This window comes from Drosophila virilis, chromosome 3, assembly GCF_030788295.1.
Source record: "Drosophila virilis strain 15010-1051.87 chromosome 3, Dvir_AGI_RSII-ME, whole genome shotgun sequence".
Classification (NCBI taxonomy): Eukaryota; Metazoa; Arthropoda; class Insecta; order Diptera; family Drosophilidae; genus Drosophila; species Drosophila virilis.
Genome location: NC_091545.1, coordinates 21,910,773 through 21,931,102, shown reverse-complemented (window position 1 = coordinate 21,931,102; position 20,330 = coordinate 21,910,773). Strand labels below are relative to the sequence as shown.

Sequence of the window (20,330 nt, the reverse complement as noted above, 5' to 3'; positions counted from 1 at the left end):
CTTGGTTATTGTTATTATTTATATTATTTTTGATAAATGTTTTTGGGAAATTTGTATTTTATTGGTTGTTTATCGACAATTAGCGGTTTGTTTGGCTTTTCCCTAACCGAAGGAAGCAACAACAAAAAAAACTTGGCCTTGCATGTAAATGTAAATATTTTTTTTGTCTGCTTACCAAAGCATAATTTAGTTGATTTATTAGCCAGTTGGCTAAACATACAAATGACCTGGGTAATCAATTATGGAACCGGCAGCTAATCTATTGAGTGTGCGATATTTAGTGAAAGGCAGTTAGAAACATTTACTGCGGGTTTGAGGAGTGTGTAGAACTATTGCCCGTGTCTTAGGTGCTCGACTTAACGAAAGCGCGCTCTCTGCTGATAAACTCAGCTTAACGATAAATCAGCAAATCTGTGAAATTGCTCTCTCAGCTCGACCAATCCGGCTTAAGCTGCCTGTGCTGCTAAGCCGCTCTCTCTTTCTCTCTCTCTCTCACACTGTCATGTGATCACAGGCTGTAAAAGTTGTTGCCTGAGTGTGTTGTTGTTGCTTTTGTTATTCGTTAAATTAGAGATGCGTGATTCGTCGCGTGCGTGCGCAATACACGAAAATTATCAAGCAGGCACGAATATTATCGCAAAGAGATATTATTCGTGAGAGCGTATATTATTTACTTGTCTTTTAATGCAATTATATTTATATAAATAATATTTTATATCATTTCAATGAAGGAAAGGTAATGTTAATGCTTTTCTTAATCAGCTCCAAATACTTTCGTTGACCTGTTTGCGCGTCACACCTAATTGAGGTGAACTCTTTCAATTCCTTAACATCAAATACCATTGAAAATAAAGAGTGCATGGGCCATGTTCGGTAAACGAATAAGCTATTCGAAAATCCGATTTGCAGCTAGCATTTTGCAGTGCCACATAAATAAACGGCAATTTATTGTTCAGCGAACGTGCAGAAATCAGAGAAATATAAGAAGAAGAACAAATCTGAAAAGCAAAGCGAATCCCAAATCCAAACAAAAAAGATGAAGAAGAAGAAAAAACCCACTTAATGCGGTTTTGCACTTTGGCAAAGTCATAAAAATTATGCTAGGCAGAAATAAGTGAATACAGATATACAAGAAATGTGAGAAAAACGCTGCCAGATGCAGCGAGAAAATATACAGAGAGCTGGCCCAAGAAAAACTGAGCGAGCGACAGGGAGAGAACAAGAGCGAGCATTTCGCTAGAGCATCTGGAAAATTTGTACACATGACGCACGCAGCTGCTGGTCAGAAAATATTTCGCGCTTTTGTTTACATTTGTGCAGCTATTTTTGAAGCGTTGCGGCAATAAACAAAACCAAACAAAACAATAGAGAGCGAGCGAGCGGCAAATATATCTGAATATATCAGAAGCTGAAATGCCCAAAAGGTCATTAAAAATATACTAGCCCACAGTTATATGCCAGCCCACATATACAAATACCTACAAATACATTTACATGTATATTTATGCATGTGTGTAATGCCTAATGAGCCGTGCAGCTTTTTGAAGTTTCTCATTGGCCAATCAAATTGAGCGGCAGCAGGCGACTAAACAAATCGAAATCGATATCGAAATGGAAATCGAAATCGAAATCAATCGATAGCCCAATGGAAGACCCACAATTAAGCCAGGCAGCCATAGATAAGACTGAGCACAGCACAGGGGAGGAGCGGGGGGTAGTCAGCGACTGCCAGAGCGAGACGGGCGACACGGTCGAGGGTGTGCGTTAATCACGCAAGTAATTTTAATGCCGTGCTCCTCAGTTCGCCGTTGGGTGGCAGGGGCGGAAGGGGGCAGGGCGGGCGATAAGAAGGCGACAGAGCTGAACAGAGGGTGAGTTTTTTTTTCGGGCTTAGCACAAAGCATAATCAACGCTAAACATGCCCAGCAAAACAAAGGGACGTGTGCCCAGGCAGGGGCCGGGGGTGGTGCGCGATGGCAGGGGGTGGCTCAGCCCAAACCTGTGCCTGTTAACAAAGCTATAAAAATGTCACCTCCAAACAAAGAGCGAGTCGCGTGGCCAACAATTTAATAAAAAAGAAAAAAAAAACTAAAATAATTTACTATGCAATATGGGGCAAGGGGTATAATAATATCTAATCAGAATTATAACAGTAATAACTTAGCATTTCGTTGAAAGAAGCAGAAATGTAATTCAACTTTGATATTTCGATTCAAGGAGACCTTTCTACTAATCGAAATTCGTTTATAATACACATATAAAACCCAGGTATAGAGAAGATTATCTGCATTTCAATCAGAAACAGCCTTTCGCCTTGATTCCTCTTTAGCTTAAACTGGTTGAGAATTGCAAGCGTGTAGCAGAAATATTCGCATGTGGCGACAATTATCATGCATTTCCCTGCTAGCCAAGTCCTGAAGCGCCCAACAATTAGCCACACAATTTAGCACAACCTTTCATAATTGCAGCACTCCGAGGGGAGTCCGTCCCGCCCGACCAAGTCACTTTCCCTAACTGCCTGCCCCTGAAAGCTTTCACTAATCGCCAGCGTTCGGCCTGGCCAGGGCTTGAGGTTTGAGGCTTGAGAGACTTCATTGTCTGCGGTCCTTGGGCATAATTTGCCTGTTGACATACCTGGTTGTCCCACCTGAGGCAACAGCGTCAACAGCTCCTGTCACGGCTGGGACTACACACACACACACACACTCAGACACACACAACGATTTCCTGTTCCATTGCATGGCAAGTGCAGAGTTGCCACCGTGCTATTAAATTACATGCCTAGCAAATTACTTGAGAAAACAAAACGACAAGCAAAAACGCCTTGGCATATGCAACAATAATAATAACGGGTTTGTGGTCGTTGTTATGCTTTGACTTCTGGTTTTGTAAGCCGCCAAGCATTTACATATTATTAGTGCTCGAACCAGGGACCAAGCACCATGGCCCCCGAGCCCAGGGTATAAATATTGAAAAGCGCCAACGCCTTTTGTTGGCTGGGTAATTGCCTAAGTCGGCAAATTGCCTGGCTAATAAACATAAATATTGTAGCAGGCTACGTTGACTAGCAGAGCAGAAGGCGCTGCTATAGAATTAAAACTTTGTTGCCAGCTGCGATTTATGAGAATGTAATAGAAGAGCGCAAGATAGAAGACAAGCAATTGCCGTAAAAACAGCTTAAATTTGCAAAAGAAAAAAGCGGGCTCGAGATTGGACCTTACTTAAGGACAAAGGTAAAAATCGAGAAGAATTATTCGAACAAGTGAGAAATACTCGGACTACAGGGGAGATATACATAACTTTAGGAAAATAATATTTTCCAGAGCTAAATACGATTATATAAACAGAAAAGAAGCAGGAGAAGAAGAATTTAAATGACAATAGTTGCAGTTGCGAGCAAATCTGAACTTAAATAAAGTACTTTACAAATTACTTAGGGAGTGCACAAAGGTCTGTGTACTGTCAGCTCTTATGGCCGAGATAGAGGACGTCTTGAGGATTTGCGATGGGAGCAAGTTTTGTGGAGAGTAAAAAATACACGTTTTTATGTGTTTGTATTGAAACTTTAATGGAGTTGACTTGTTATCAACTGCACAATAAATTTTTGGGTCTTTAGCATTTGAGTGTCCTGCCCTGCATTGTCCTTATGACAGTGCTCAACACAAGCTTAACAATCGCATGCAAGTCAACAAAGAAAAGTTGCTCGTAAACGAAAATAAAACTTTAAAAACAGTTCGCATACTTTCCTTGCTCCCTCTCCAACTGACGCCCTTCTTTGCGCTTCTCACGCTCACGTTCTCGCTCTTTCTGTCTCTTTCTATCTCGCTCTGTGTGTGAGTCATACAAATGCAATGGGCAAGAGAAAACTGTGTCAACGACTCTGCTCCACTTAAGCATTTAACGAGCAACTTAGCGCGCACGTAATAGCACCAACAACAACAACAACAACAGAAACAGAAACAACAACAGCAACAACAACAACAGATACGACAATGACAGCAGAATAAAAAGGATGCGCAAAATGTAGAAAAATTCAAAACAAGTGGCACAAAAATATTGAACAGCAATGTGCGGAACACGTTACGAGAAAGACGCAAAGAGAGAAGTTGCGGACAACAGCGAAACAACAACAAAAACACGAAGGACAACAACATAACCCAATAAGCAAGGCCAGAGCAGAGAACGCATGTGTCATCATTAGAATAAGCAAACGCAATGGAATCATCGAACATCCCCATGGCAGGGATAAAAGTAAAACAGAGGACAGACAGGATAGAGAGTCGCGACAGACAGAAGAGGCGGACAGACAGACAGACAGTCAGTGGAACAGAGGGACGAAACGAGGCGCACGCACAAAGCACAACAAAGAACAACTGCGACGCCGGCAGCAAAGTCGACGCACGCACGTCGCACGCATACACTTTCGCCCACCCCCCGCCCAACACCCCCCCACACACACACACACACACAAGCAACCACCATAAAAGTGAAATACACAATGAAATTTACGCAATAGTCGCTGAGACCGACAACTAAAGAGACTGTAATAAAATCAAGAAGAGGGTGACAAGCAGACAACAATAACAGTAACAACATCTCACACACACACTTGCACACACACACACGCAGGCAGTCAGCTGAAAGTAAAATAGAGTGAGGCAAAGAGAAAATAGCAAAATAAAAAGAAACGAAAAAAAATGAATGTAAATCCGATTAGAATTTAAGTTTCGATATTTTGCAACAACTTTAAGAAAGTCTTAAGAGACCGAAGTCCATAAAGACGTAACCGGGCAAATGCGACAGGATCTATGGATACAAATTTGCCATATGGCAGAGTTGAATGCGATAATAAATAGAACGGGATATTACGTAAATGTAAGTGGAATATTTTAAGAATCAATAATAAGGAAACGGGAGATATAAATAGGTAAAGTAAAGATGTGTACCCCAAAGAGTTAACTTTTGCAATACAAATATGTGATATTAAAAAGAAAAGTATATCACAGCAAGAATGAGATATAATTATATAATATTTGTGAAAAGTTTAAAGGCAATTTAGTCTATTGCTTTAAATAATATATGTGAAATACTCAGTGTTAAGCAAAGCTTCAGTAAATATTTAAGCAAACATTTTTCAACCTTTTTGCGTAAGACAAAGATGACAAATAGAGTATAAGGAATACTTTAAGCACCTCGGTTTGATTATTTATGACCTTTAATATCATAATTTAAATATACTGCAACAATTAATGCAAACGTTAGTGTTGGAAAATACAAAAAATAACATTTATAAAAAGAGAAACGCATTAAATTAATTAATTTAATTTTTATTTTAATTATATCTTTAACTGCTTAATTTCCTTCCATATTTAAATTTATTTATTTATTTTGTGTATTTTCAACGATTATTATTATTATTATCTATATTTTTTAAATACATTTATATCTTTATTTCTGCGACAAAGGCAGAATCCTACAATTGTATTTAATGCATATGCGTAGATATATGAGAATTTGAATGGACACAAATTAAAGACTTTGTCGGGCAGAGCTGTAGCATACTTTTGTGGCAAATTGGTGGACTTTTAGCGGCGAATTTGGTACTCAAGGACAAAGGATGTCAATGCACTTGCTGCCAGCGGGAAATACAACGGTAACAAAGCAAGTCGCACAGCTGTTGCCTGCTGCAAAATTGCGTGGCATTAATGGCCAAGAATCAGTGGGATTTAAAGCCACCCACACACACACACACACGCACACACACGCACAGAAGACACATTGACCTACACACACAGCGCGGCGAGACATGGCGCTGATTTTTGGACTGCCCCGCGCCCGCAGCCTGCCCCGCGCGCCCTACTTTACAAAGTCCCGAATGATTAATTGTCAAAATATGTTGGGCAAAGCCAAAGAGAAGCGCAAACCAAAAAAAAAAAAAAAAGAGAGACGACAACCAAACAACATAATAAAAAGTGCGTTTGTGTGCGTCGTTGAGTATGTGTGTGTGCAAATGAATATTTTGGTTGCTGTTGTTGTTGTCGCCTTTTTTTCTGCACACACACACACACAGGCAAACACATGTATTTGTATTAAGTTGTCGTTACGTGACTGCAGACAGAAGATTTATTATCATTTGTCGCCCAGTCAGGCTCTCTCTGTCTCTCTCTCTCTGGCTCTCTATGCCTGCGTGTGTGTAAAAATTCATTTGCACTCAATTTTTGGCATACACACACTCACACTTAACAAATATATGTATATATGTATTGTATGTACTCACAGTAACTTGTTGAGCAAACTCAACCTTCGGCTGGCCGACCAATTCAATAATATGAACCATATGGAACGATTTGCTCTTGAACGTTGCGCCTTTGCGAGAAATAGCAATTTTTTGTGTTTTTTTTTTATTTATTTGTTATCGTTGTAAATTGTTTTAATTTGTTGTTGTTGCTGTTGCTTTTTCTATTGGACTTTCTCTTGCTCTTATGCTTTGCTCAAGTTCTTGCTTATTGTTTTTCCTTTTTTTGTTTTCCAATTATTTATATATATATATATATTATATATATTTTAACACTTTTTTTGATTTGGTTTTTGCACTTGAGTTGCGCTCAGTTGGATACAGAATTCATATATATATATATATATATATATATATATTTATATTTTCTTGTTGTTGTTGTTGTCGTTGTTTGCAATTGTGTGCGTGTATATGATTTATCTTATCTGCGCTTTCCAGTATTTAAACACACACACACACACACACAGTTCTGTTTTATTTCTGCTTGCTTTCTAAAAATGAATATAATTATTGTTATGATTATTATTGTTGTTGTTGTTTCTATCTCTTATAAGCATGGTTAATTTGGCATTCGAATTTTTTTATTTTCTAATGTACTCGATACAGTTTTTTAATGTGCTTTGAAGTATTCAGTTTCTCGATAAGATTAACTGCTTAATTGTCTGGAAATTTGGAATGTGGCATTTGAATACCTCATTTGCTTGAAATAATGCACAAAAAGGCCAAGGCAACATTTCAATTTATAAATATTTGAAAATATTCGTGCGATAATTTTTAAAGCACACACGAGAGATTCTCTTTAAGCTAATCAGAACATTTTTTAATATTTTCTTAAAGTTTTTATTTTATATTATTTTAGAATATGAATTAAGAATATAAATATTTAAAGCTGCAATTTAAATTTTAGAATTTCCAATATATATATATGGAATTTCTAATATCTTTAATTAAGTATCTATACTTCAAATAAATTTTGGAATATATCCATACTTCAAAGCACTTGTCAAAAATTTGAAACAATATTTTGATTTGCTTTAATTTCTGCAAATTTTTGCCAAATTTTTTTTAACCAATTTCAAAACGCACAAAAATATATATCTAGCATTCTTTTTATATAGAAAACATTAAAAGCTCTTGAAAACTGAAATGTTAACAAATATTTAAATTTAATGAATTGTAAAATTTAAGGCTTTGTTAAGCAGAATATTATTTTATTTAAAAAATATTTAATTTAAATGCCTTAGAATATTATTAAATTTTATTGTATTATATTCTATTAGTTTTTCTTCTATTAAACGAATATTGAATTTAAATACTTTCAATATATTGAATTGAAATTTATAAAACTTTCTGAGGAATGCAAATTTTGTATCAAATATCTAATTTAAACGCTTTCATTGATAACTAAATTGAGCTACTTTGAAGAATTTTACTTTCCCAAAGAAACTCAGCTTGCACAGCTTTAATAAATTTTTCGACTAACTTTTCAAGCATTTCACACACTCACACACACACACAACATTTTTCGAAAATTGTTTGCCAGTGTCCAAACAAATTTACAAAATGTGCCAATCGACGGGCAGCACATCAAAGTGGCCATAAAAACATTTTGCCAAACTGGAAATAATATGCCAAAAATCAAGAATGAGAAAATAATAAAGCGAGCAACAGCCCGTGTCAGCGGCAAGAGCTGGAAAAGCCAGAGCTAATGAATACTTGGCCAAATATCATGAAATTGGCCAATGCGAGCATTCAATTAACGTGCTCAGCCGGCCAGGCCAAAAGATCGAAAATTGGGAGCACGCACACAAAACACAAAATATATTTGGCCAAAAACGAAATATTTCAATGAAAGTCGCTGGAAATGGAAATGGAAATTCGAAATGAAAATCGAATTGGATATGGAAACGGAATTCGGGCATGCTCAAAAAATATTCGAAATCAAGTAGAAATCTTGTTCAGTTCATCTGATTTCCAAACTGATTTGGCTTTTTGGCCTTTTTGTAAAACATTTAAATTGAAAATATTTTCGTGTGTGAAACAATTTACGTGTTTGTTTACCTAGGAAAATTGTACAAAAATAAAAAAAATAAAGCAAGATAATTCTAAAACAGAAACTGAAAAAAAAAGAAAAACACAGCGTAGCATCAATCTGAGCGAGTTCTAACTGTGTTTTGTTTACAAATTGTTTCCAATTATTTCGGGGTTTTTGTTTATCCTAGCCGCCGTTTATTTTGGGAGCTAGTGAAAGAAGAATTGTGTTAAAACATGACTAAAACGTGGCACTAAGTGTGGCAAATGCTTGAGAGTCGAATGGAAAATCTTTTGAAACGCTGAAACACAATTCGATAAAAATATTTGACAAAAATAAATGCAGCATAAGTTGAGGCGCTCGAGCGGAGCGGAGTTTCGTTAAGTTCTGTTTGAGCCATGCTTACAATTTTAACAATAATAAACTTTGGGTATTTCTTTTGTTTTGTTTTGTTTTGATGAACGTATTTGATAAACTCTTTTTATTATATTTTGTTTGTTTGTTAAAGTTGTTTTGTTTTGGTTGGCTGGCGAATTTGATTATTAAATTGATATAATTTTTAAATATTTAAGCGAATTTTATAATTATATTTATTTTGTTTGTTTTTCTATTATTTCATAAATATTTGTTGAATTTGTTATTTTATTTTGTTGAATATTTATATTGATGTTTGAAGAACAAATGTCACACGACAGTCGACGAGAATTATACGAAATATTCCGACTTAACTACACAAAACTCAATATCATACTGAAAAAGGACGGCGCTTACAATGGCGAGAAGTGCCCAAAAGACGAGCCAACAACCAACAAACGGTGAACACGAGCGCCCGAACGAATGTCGTGAACGAACTTACAACAAACGAGCCTGAAATCTGACGACCAATTCGAACATTAGCGAACGCAACAGCCGGCAACGAACGAGTAACGGTAAACAAAATACACGTTGTCTCTGTGTGTGGGTGGGTTGGGTTGGTCGCTCGGCTCGCGATGCGAACACTGCGAACGTTGCGAACCGAACGCAACGCGTTGGCTATTGGCGAGAGCATCGAACATGTGTGTGCGCTTGTGTCTGGTTCGATGTCAAACCAAAACAAGCAAAAACACAAAACCAAAACGAAGGGCACACGAAGTCACGTATGCTCTACGAATCAAAAAGTTCTGATAAGAAATAAATGAAATACATGTAGAATTACTCCAAATACAGTTCTTTAGGCTTATTTTAGCTTATTTTGTATTATATAAAACTAACTATTGTGATAGAAGATAAATTACCCGACAAATCAGTCAAAAATAATACCTTTATTTGCACACTTTCTGGCAAATATTTCTTTAAATATTTGTAAAAATATTAAAGGTAGCGTTCTTTCTAGATCTTGCTATATTTTAATTGAAATTAAAATAATAAGGGTCCATCAATTAGTTATTGCTGTCAGGCCAATCGTGGTACACTCGTGCAATCTGTAGAGCATCAACAAAAACACAACCGAAGAGCAGTGAAACGGTAAAACGACGAGACGAATAGCGGCACATTGCACATGGGCTGGCCAAACGAAAAACGGCGGGCGGCTGGAAAATACAACAAGAGGCCTAAAGGGAAAATCTACAACACGACGCGACGACTGCACGACGAGTGCGGACAGGCCGCAGCCGAAGCACGCGCATCTTACGCTCTGCCGCGCGCTCTCTCCGCTCTCCCAATAGCCACTGTTGGCCCCAACAGCGGCACAAGTGCGAGCGAGTCGGCCATAGTTTAGTTTCGCCTTAGCTATGTAAGGTGTTTTGTATAGTTGAGCGTAGTGCATCTGAGTGGGAGAGCGCGAGAGCGAACGCGTGGCTGTCATGTGCCGGGCTTACTGGCTGCTGGCTGCTGGCTGGATGGGCTTTGCCTTGCCTGGCCTGTCCACCAAAAGAGAGACAGAGCGATTGAGAGAGACCGAGAGAGAGAGTGAGGAGCATGCGGCGGTCGCTGTATCGGGTGGGGGTGTTATTATCAGGCAAGCCTGAAAATTTTGCGCGAGCGAGCGGGTTGCAAGAAAATGGCAAACACGTGCTATGCCTGATTTTGCACTTGGCTTTGTTTTGCTTTTTGCATTTTATGTGTTGTGTTGTGACTGGAAAATGCCTCAGAATTTGCGTCTCATGTTACGGCAGACAAAATATTTTTATTTATTAAGCACATGACTCAAACTGTGTGATTAACGTAAAAATACACAGCACAAATACCCACACACACACACAAACACATGCCAGCAATGTTACCTTTTTTAACACGACTGGAAGGTTGCGCCAATAAGAGCGCCTAAGAGAGCGTTAAGAGAGCGCTTAAAGAGCTGCTGAAGGGGCAAGCCACAATACAGTAACAGCTTGTCATCATAATGACGTGCATGTTATCGTTCTTCTTGTTGATGATGATGATGATGATGATGATGATGATGATGACGAAGACAGGAAGAAATTAATATGCGAAACGCAACAATTTTGCCAACTACAAAAACAACAACACGCGACGGCGACACACAAAAAGTGCGTGGAAAACATCGCTTGAAGCCGGTAAAAAAAAAGAAAGTGCAAAGCATAAACAAAAAACCGTTAGATCAACAACATGTGAGCAGCTATTGAATAATCTCCTTTTTTTGAAGGGAGGGGGGGGGGGGGGGGGGGAGTTAGAGCATAGGGCAGCCGTTACTTTGCTTGAGCGAATTTACAGTTTCCCCAGTAATTCTCTTCAAGTAACTGTAAAGCTGCGCTGCCTAGCACGTTTTTGTTGTTAGCTGCTTAAATTAAGAAAATTATCAATGAGCTCTTATTTTGGTCGATAAAGTCGCTCGTTTTATGTTGTTGCCTGCCAGCTAAATCCTCGCCTAATATGCTCAATCCATCAGCTGGGGCCAGACGCTGGGCTCGGTCAGCGCGTTTGGCTTAGTTTAGTCATTCATATAGAGGCCGCTCTTCCTCTCGCCACACTCCCCCCTACAGCCCTCACGTAGTTGGTAACCTAACAACCTGCCACATCAGCAATCAATGTCTGCTGCCCGACAGCCCGTTCCCCTTACCATTGCATGATTATTGTTGCCCGTTTTTCTATGTCTCTTCTATTTTGTTGCTGCTGCTGCTGCTGCTGTTGTTGTTGTGCGTGTGTGCGTGTGCGTGTGCGTGTCGCCTTATATGTATTTGTGTGTCACTAGGATACGCAAAAAGCATCACGCGCCACAATCGCATCAGCCCACAATCCAGCAAGCGGCATTCAGTCAGTCCCCAGCTCGGTTTTAGACTTTCTGCTCTGCGCGTATCGAACCTGACCTCGTCGCCGCCCCCGCCAACGCCCTGTGTGGCTGCTCTTGTTCCCCGCGAGCGCGTTGCCTTGGAGTTTTTTTCAATTTGATATGCTCGACCGATTTTCGCTCATTTAAAGCGCGCGCCATTCCATGGCAAGCGTTGCCAACTGTTTTTCTTTTGTTTCTTTTTTTTTTTTTTTTGTTGTTTTCTGTTGTTGTTGTTTTTGTTATTGTTTTATTGTGTGTGTTGTGTTGTGTTTGCGCGTTGCGTTGCGCTTGTCGTCGCCAATTTATCGCATTTTTACTTTGATTTTGCGTTAATTTTTCGGACAGCTTGGGGATATATTTTTATGCTGCCTCCCCGCCCTGTGCCCACCCTGTGCGGCCCAGTGCACCCTGTCATCTGTCCCCTGTCCCCTGTCCAACCTTGTTGTTTGTTTAATGCTAAATGCCATGTTGTATTTGTCGTCTCCATTGTGCCGCTGTCGCAATGGGTATGCCAGAAATGTGTCGGGGCAGTCAAGTGTTAAGGCGCCTCCTCAGCTCTGTCAGGAGATGAAGAGGAAGATATGATATCAATTTTACAGATACATTTTGGTTTAAGATGGAAAGTTGCTATCGCAGTTTCCCGGAAAAGCAATTTGAGATAAGATGGAAAGTTGCTCTAGCAGATTTCTAGTGGAAAACATTACGGACATACTTTGAAGCGGTTATGAATCGGTTATGCAAGCAACAAGACATAATTTGGGGATACTTTGAAACGGTTATGAATCATTTATGCATTTAGCTTATAAAGCTTTGCATTTTCATGTTTTTTAAACTATAAAGAAATATCACGGAAACGTTTCCAGAATGATGAATCTTGTTATGTTAATCTTTGATGTATACGTCCCGCAATAATATACGGCTTTATAACCGTTTCCAGCAGCTTTTGAAACGGTTACGAAACAAGCTTGAACTGCATCAAAAATGACGTTGACATTTTCCAAACTATAAAGAAACGCGTGGGAAATGTTTCTCGGACGATTCTCGAGGCTTTTCAGCTTACTGTGAAGCGGCCATAAAATGTTTAAGCATTAACCGTGTATATAATTTATTATTATTTTTACTTCATAATATTATATTATTATGACTCAATAAACAACAAGAGAAGCCTTTAAATTCCTCAAATCAATAACAATATTTATCATTTGCTTAGCTTAACACAGTTTCACATTATTTGACGATCGATTTGTTTTTACAGCACACACACACACACACACACACAGCTACACCTACACACATTCAGGATATATATATATATATGTATATATGGATATATGTACTTATGGACCTCGTACCTAGAAGTCGTTATGGCACTCAAAGCCATTGCCTTTATGCATCAGCGGGCACACAAAAGTGCGAGTAATAGGCGATGCCTTAATTCGCAGACCTCCCCCCGCCGCCACCTGCCGCCCGCTGTCTGATATGCTCGATATTTATGCGAGAATCAAGCGATAAATCTAAATTATATCAGAGAGTGTGTGCTAAGGTTCAGGCACAAGGCAACATGGGCGTTTGGCCTTGACGGTTCTGGGGTCAGGCCCCATTGTTATGATGATTACGCATATCCAGAATTGGCCTACTTGAGGGGGGGAGCGGCAGCTAATTAAAATCAAAATGAAAGTCCTTTATAACTAGGCATTTCCAACGAATGTGCATATATATATATATATATAAATATATTGAGAAACTGTTGATGCTCTCTGATAATCATATAATTAGCAGAAAACTTTTGCACTCGGCTACATTTGTCATCATCCATCATTGGGAGCTTGTTTCGCCAAGCTAACGTGCGACAAATCATAGCATACTTTTTGACGCTGTCATAAGTTGCTCGATTTGTCCGGTTGCCCTTTGCCCTACACACACACACACACACACACACACACATAGCTGGGGTTCAAACTGATTGTGCCTGCTGGGTTGACTCGCACTCTCTCCCTCATGCCTCGCATGCCTGTCATACATGTCGCAAATTTCATTAGAACTGCTGTGTCGTCAAGTTTTCGTACCGCTGTCAGCCCGAAGGGCCCATCAGCAACATCATCATATCTCTTGTGGTCGAAAATTAATGAAAATTTCATAAACTGACGGCCGAACCGAGCTGGAACTATACCAGAAATGCCAACGCTATATGTTTGTGGGTTGCCATCATAACTTAATTAACAGCCACAAGCCAAGGCGGCATTCAATGCTTTGATAAGCGCGCCCCTAAGCCCAACAGAGACAGACAGAGAGAGAGAGTCAGAGAGAGAGAGAGAGAGAGAGAGAGAGAGAGAGAGAGGGAGAGGGAGAGGGTCACACAGGCATACATAATTGTGTGCGAGCATCTTCTCTGATAAAGTTATAAATAGTATTTCATATTTTATATTTCGCCCAAAAACTATGCCAAAATAAAGCATATAGCACATAGCATATGTTAAGCCCGAGACAAACAACCCTTTAAACCTTTCCTGCTGCTGCTGCTGCTGTTGCTTTTCGGGTAGCTTGACAGGCAGCGGCTGCCCAACAGGCACTCATAATAATATTTCATCAGCAGGCACTCACTCGTCTATCTGGCAACTGGGCCAACTGCTCCCAGAACGCCTCAAATTTGCCCACGCACTTCTGTGTGTGTGTGTGTGTGTGTGTGTGTGTGTGTGTGTGTGCTGATAAATTGGCGACAGCATATAAATTAAGAAATTGTACACTAATTGCGTAAAAAACTTGCTGCTGCATACTTTCGGGCGGTTTTTCAATGCCGCTCGAGACGCTGCCGCTGCTGAAAGGGCTGTAAAGGGTGGGATGGGGCGAGGCAAAGTGCGTGAAAGTGTTGGCGCATTGTGCAAAGTTTTATTTATCGATTTTCTTGTTGTTGTTTTTGTTGGGCGCCGCGACCCGCAGCCCCAGAGCCCCCTGCCAGAAAGCCTTCAATTCCAATTTGATGTTGTATCACACAGCAATTTTTAAAGCATACATTTTGGCGTTTGGTTTTGGTCGGCGTTGCTTTTGAAGTTTGCACAGCACAAAAACCGCAAAATCTAATTAACGTGGCGCCTGCTCTTGGCTTTGCCGTTTGCCCAGAGGGTTGCGTTTTTGGTTCTAGTGCTAGCCAGCACAGCTGGCAGCGGGGCGGGCGTGGGCGTGGCGGGCATGCTTGCAGCGCGGTTGCCGCTCGGCTTCTTCGGTTCCGAGCTTCTGTTGTTGGCGTTTTTCGTTCGGTTGAAGCAGGTTATTTTCTTGTTAATTTCTACTATTTGTTGCAGCCGCTAAAAAGCATTTAGCTGCCAAAGCTAAGAAAACTGAAAGTGTTCAAGTGTAAAGGGGTCGGGCGGCGGTTCGGTAGCGGGAAAGTGCGTTTTTCCCTTGCGAAAAATTGCAGCTGGCGCCTAGCAAATACACCTGGGCTAACAGTCACCATGAAGGTGTTGAAGTTCTTTTGTTCTAGTGACAACCCCTTTTATTAGTTAAACGCACAGCTTTTTGGCCATGAACATAAAATAATAAACTATTTTTACATTAGCCAGGTTAGGGAATTATTAAATGCACATCTTCAAAGATTTGCACGGGCAAATATGCTCAAGAATCTGAATTGTTCGTAAATGACAAACCAAGATTCGATTCAGAGTCTAGTTGCATTGTTGTGTAAGGACAGGCCAGGTTTTTGGCCGCAGTCAGTTCAATTTCAATTTTTGTTTGGGTTTGCCGCTTTGGTTCTTAATACATATTTATTATGTTTACAGTTTCTGGCTTTTTATTTGAAGTTAATTTAATTTATTATTTTTTTTTAATTAATGTTAATAGCCCACGCTAGCTTGGGTTCAAGCCCTGATTGTCATTGACTGTGGCTCAGCTGGTCTTCTATTATAACTACACACTGTACTTCAACTTCGACTAACAGATACGCTTCCCACTTTGATTGACAACGCGTAATTTCACCCAATTTCTTTCAACTTGACGCTACACTTAAAGCCAGTTCTCAACTGTTTTCTCATGTTGCATGCTTTACATATTGCCTGCCCCTGGCTCTGTCCCCATCCCTGACCCCACTTCAGCTGCAGCCAGCCGTCTTCTGTGTTCAGTTAGTGTCATCATAATCATTTTGTCATTAATATGTCTGACTGGCCACATCATCTCCCGGTCTGTCCCATGTCCCCTTTCTGCCCAGCGTCGCATAATCTGCGGTTGCTTTTTGTTGTGTTCATTTTGTTGTTGGCTGCGCTCTCGGCCAATCCATTGAATTATATGGATTTTTGCCTGAATAAAATATATATATTTATATATATGTATGCAATATCTATCTACATATATGCGAATATGCGTATGTATGTATTTTGTTGCCACCCTAGCCCAACATTTCCGCATTTTTATTTGTTTTTTGCTGTTCTCATTGTGTGTGTGTGTGTGTGTGTTTTGTTTTGCTTTACACACACCCACACACACACACACACAAATGGCTGTTTTCCATTTTTGCGCTCTGCGCTGTGATTGACGTTGCCGTGGCTACATCAGCCAAAGGCTCCATAAGGCTCCATAAGGCTCCCCTTAAGACTCCCGTTGCTGCTTTTGTTGTTGTTGTTGTTTGTCGGGGTTTGTTGGGGCACCTACACTGGCACAAATCATCTGGGCGGCACCCAAGAACAGCATCAGCAGCCCAAACATCCAAACATTTCACATTTCATTTTGCCTCTTCTGCCGTCTGCTTTATGTGCGCCACAACTACTAAGTAAATCTGTGTGCCTGTGTGTGTGCGTACACATACATACACACGTACCCTATAGCCCATATATACTATATATAATATATATATATATTTATATATGTATGCATGTGTAAGTACTCTAGGCCCTTTTATATAAGTACGTGCCCTCGTCTCTCAATCTCACTGCGTGTGTGTGTGTGTGTGTGTGTGTGTGTGTGTGTGTGTGTGTGTGTGTGTGTGTGTGTGTATGTTACTGCTGCTATCTCTCCGTGCATTTTGACATACTTATGTCGTTTCATGTTTTCGCTGATTTTGCACAAAAAGTTTGCGCCACGTTTTTCTTTTTTCGGCTCGCATTGAAAACATTTCTCTTTTAGGCGGCCCGCTCCCTCGCTGCCCCCCGCCAATCTAACCGACATAACAACAACAACAACAACAACAATTCAGCAGCTTCTGAGGCGCCGCTCTTAATGCGCCTGGAACTGAAGCCAGACAATCGGCATAGCCTGCCTGGCTGGAAAGTGCGCATGTGTTGTCATCAAGCTGAGCCCAATTCGCCGTTTGTTGCGGCGAATTCGCTGGCGGGGCAGGACACAAATAATAAATGCCTAATGTATAAGGAAATTTATGAACTACGGCATGTGGCAAATGTTTGAAATAAAAAATTAAATTTATATTAAAATATTCTCAATAAATCAATGTATTTTATTGAGTTAAAATATTATTTCAAAAGGTCTTTTCTTATTTAAGTTAAATTGTTTCTTTGCATTCATTGAATTTTATTATAAGTATTTTATTTAAATTATTTTCCCAATTCCTCAATAGTTAGCTTGGTCCATTCCCGAATTTCCCTTTCTGTTTCCCCGCCTTGCTTGACCATTTTGTAAGTTGTGGCTTTTCCCCTGAGCAAGTCAACTGCCACCTTTTTCGCTTATTTCCAACAGTTTCCCCAGTTATGTTCGTATGTCTTGATACGCGAACTGCCCTCCGGTTACCCCTATTGGAAGGCACTCATCGCACCCCTCTGCAGGGGTCTTTCTTTCCGTTGGCAGAAAAGCGTTTAACATTTAACCCACAAGCAAAATGAAAAAAAGAAAAAGATGAGAAAAGCGCGCATATTGTTGCTTCTCGATTTGAAATGGGCCCGTGGCAGCAACAACAACAGCAACAGCATCAGCATCATTCATAAACATCTTGAGACGTACAATTGCACGCACCGACGCGCCACGAGATGTGAAGAGACGGGGGGAAAAGAGAGTGGCAGAGGGGCAGAGGGTTGCCGGTGCGGCGTCTATTAATAGGCGTGTTGTTTACAGCAAGCGCTGCCTAATGATTGGCATTGAATGCGGCGTCCGGTGTGTCGGAAACGGGAGCTGGGAACGTGCCACAGTCTGTGGCAGCCAAAGCAGTCAACAGTCAGCGGCACAGCAGCTAATTATTCTAATCAGCAGGCAGGCAGGCAGGCAGGCAGGCAGGCAGGCAGGCAGCAATTGAACTGCTGCTTGAATCCAGCTGTGGCAGCAGCAGCAACAGCAGCACATGTGCTGCAGTAAAAATGTATCTGCCAGATACTTGTGCACATTATTGTTGCCGTTGTTGTTGTTGTTGCTGCTGTTGCCAGCCCGCAAATCGAAAACAACAAAAACTCAAACAGCGTCAAACAAATTGGCCGCTATTTTGTATTTTGTATAACAAAGTTGCGGCTGTCGTTCGTTTTTGAAGTTGAATACTGCTCACTCTCTCTCCCTCTCTCTCTCTCTCTCTCTCTCGCTCTCTCTCTCTCTCTCGCTCAGGTAGCCCAGCAGCGATGCGTGAAATTTGACTGGACAAAGCATGCAATGAGGCATGTCGTGTGTTGTGGTTTACTCTGTGAGCTGTTTGTTTTTTGTCAGTGCGTGTTGTGTGGTATTTAGTAAAACAGAGGAAAAAGAATGATCTAAATCGAAACATGCCATAATTAAGTAGTTCGCTTTAATTTTGTGGGCCAGCGGTATTTAATGTTCTATTTATACACTTCGATTGCCTGAATATGATTCACAATTGGTTATTTAGGCGCTTGGTTAAACGCATTTTAGATTCAATGGGATAATGGAATGTTCTTTGGGTCACAGAAACACAAGCAAATCTAAACGGTTTATTATCGTGAATTTTCCACAGATGCGCGTGGAATTTCAAAAATCTGTGAAACCCATTTCCCACTCAGAAGGTGTGAAATTTTCGAAAAGTCTGAAACGCGTGTCAAATTATCATAAAGATCTCAAATGAGTTTTAGGCACACTTTCCAGACTCTCAGCAGGTTTATAAATGATGCACTAGTTCATATTTTTCTCGCATATGAGAAGCACAAAGAAGGGAGGTTCGAACGAAAAAACGACAAGTAAAAGCTTCAAAGGCATTCAGTTATATACTGACTGTCAAAGCGATATTAAAAGACGATTCAGTATTTTATAGAAGGGCGATTCGAATTAACGTGCGACAAGTATACGTTTCAAAAATGTCAACATTGGCAATTATTAACAAAATAAAATAATTAAATCGAGAATAAATCCAATAACCAAACCGCTTTATTGTTTACTGAATTTCGTTTGGTTAAATCAAATTAATATTTATGTGCAATCACAGTAAAAATTATTATAATCAAATGCTGATGGACCAATAAAAAAAAATAGAAGAAGCGAAACGAACGATGCACAGCCAATTTGTAGTGTACAAATTAACTGCAACCGAAATTGCAGCTCAATATTTGATTATAGAAAACGATATGCGATACCTGCGCGTGGGCAAACCCGAAATGAATACGCGCAAAAACCTCAGTGAAAAATCAAACGCAAATACCAAATGACCAAAGTGAGAGATGCACACACGCACACACACACACACACAGAGAGGTAAACACCCACAAACAAGTGAGGCCTACGTGCAGTTGGGTAGCTGCCAGCCATGTCCAGATGCAGCAGCAGCAGCAGTAGCAGTAGCAGTTACTGCAGCAGCAGCGGCAACAAATCACCAGTCGAAGCGTCAGTCACGTCAATAACACAGTTGAAAAATTGTTAAAATTGAATTACAGTTGCAAAACGCGACGGCGATTGCAGCTGCGACGTCGCCGTTGGCAGAGCAAACAGCCACACCCATAACTGAGTGTCCACACACACACACACACACACACACACACACACACACACATATGCTTGTCAGTCAGTCAGAGGAGAAAAAAAATGCATGTCGATGCATATGAAAAACGACAGGCGCAGTGAGCGTAAGTGGGGGGGAGAGGGGCAAAAGGAAAGGGTATTCGAGGCGCAGGCAAATCTGCATATCCTTCAGCAAATAGACAACAAATTGCAATGTGATATACAGTTGAGTTGAGCAGGCTGAAGGGCCCAGGAGATAGAGTGGGGGACCGAGGGGTCAGGCCTTGTTGGACAGCGGTGAAAATTGATAAAATGATATTGATGAATTGCACATGGCAACGAAATGGAAAACCAGCTACACCCTCAGACATGTATGCAACTAGCGGCAGTATTATCTGGCAGGCCGCAGGAGCTATGCGAGCGCCAGTGCCAGCATCCGATCCTGTGCAACATCGTCAACATGGCCATTGTCGCCGCTCCGACGCTGATGATGAAAAATTAGCGTGCGTGGACCAGCAGCCATGCGTGGTGCGAGTACAGTTGTCGAGCACTATAGTGCGTACCGGGCCGGGCGACGAGCGGCCGAGCATGTTGAGCAAGATTAATGAAATTGCCCGGCAGGCCTCACCAGCAGGTGTGTGGGCACATGACTTTGAGTGGAGTCAAGTGTGTTTCAAGGTGCATACGCAAAAGAGTAGCGAGAAGAATTGGCAAGTGGCTTAAGAGTGAAAAAAGAATTAGCGCAATTGGACAGCAGTAATATGCATACGAAACTGATCAATCAGGGCGAATAGCTTTAATGATTTTATATACTTTAGTAGAGGGTTCTTTCACGAAATGTGAAACGTTTGGAAGAAAACTCAAATCTTTAC

General features: G+C 40.5%; 1 protein-coding gene across 14 annotated transcripts in view; it reads right to left on the bottom strand.

Moving 5' to 3' along the window:
- The window catches only part of LOC6623466 (CUGBP Elav-like family member 4), a 322,828-nt gene that overhangs the window by 151,228 nt on the left and 151,270 nt on the right, over window positions 1–20,330 (bottom strand). For 3 of the 14 annotated variants that reach the window (XM_002048176.4, XM_070208197.1, XM_015175993.3), the window contains exons 1-2: window positions 8,734–9,062; window positions 6,278–6,786 (exon numbers count right to left, since the gene is read on the bottom strand). The exons of 3 other annotated variants lie outside the window; for them this stretch is intronic. In XM_002048176.4, coding sequence (XP_002048212.1) covers window positions 6,278–6,337 — 60 coding nt within the window. In that variant the 5' untranslated portion in view covers window positions 6,338–6,786; window positions 8,734–9,062. Of the gene's footprint in view, window positions 1–6,277; window positions 6,787–8,733; window positions 9,063–20,330 lie in introns of those variants that run through there. 8 more of the 14 variants (XM_070208195.1, XM_032434347.2, XM_015175998.3 and 5 more) reach the window with 4 other exon arrangements.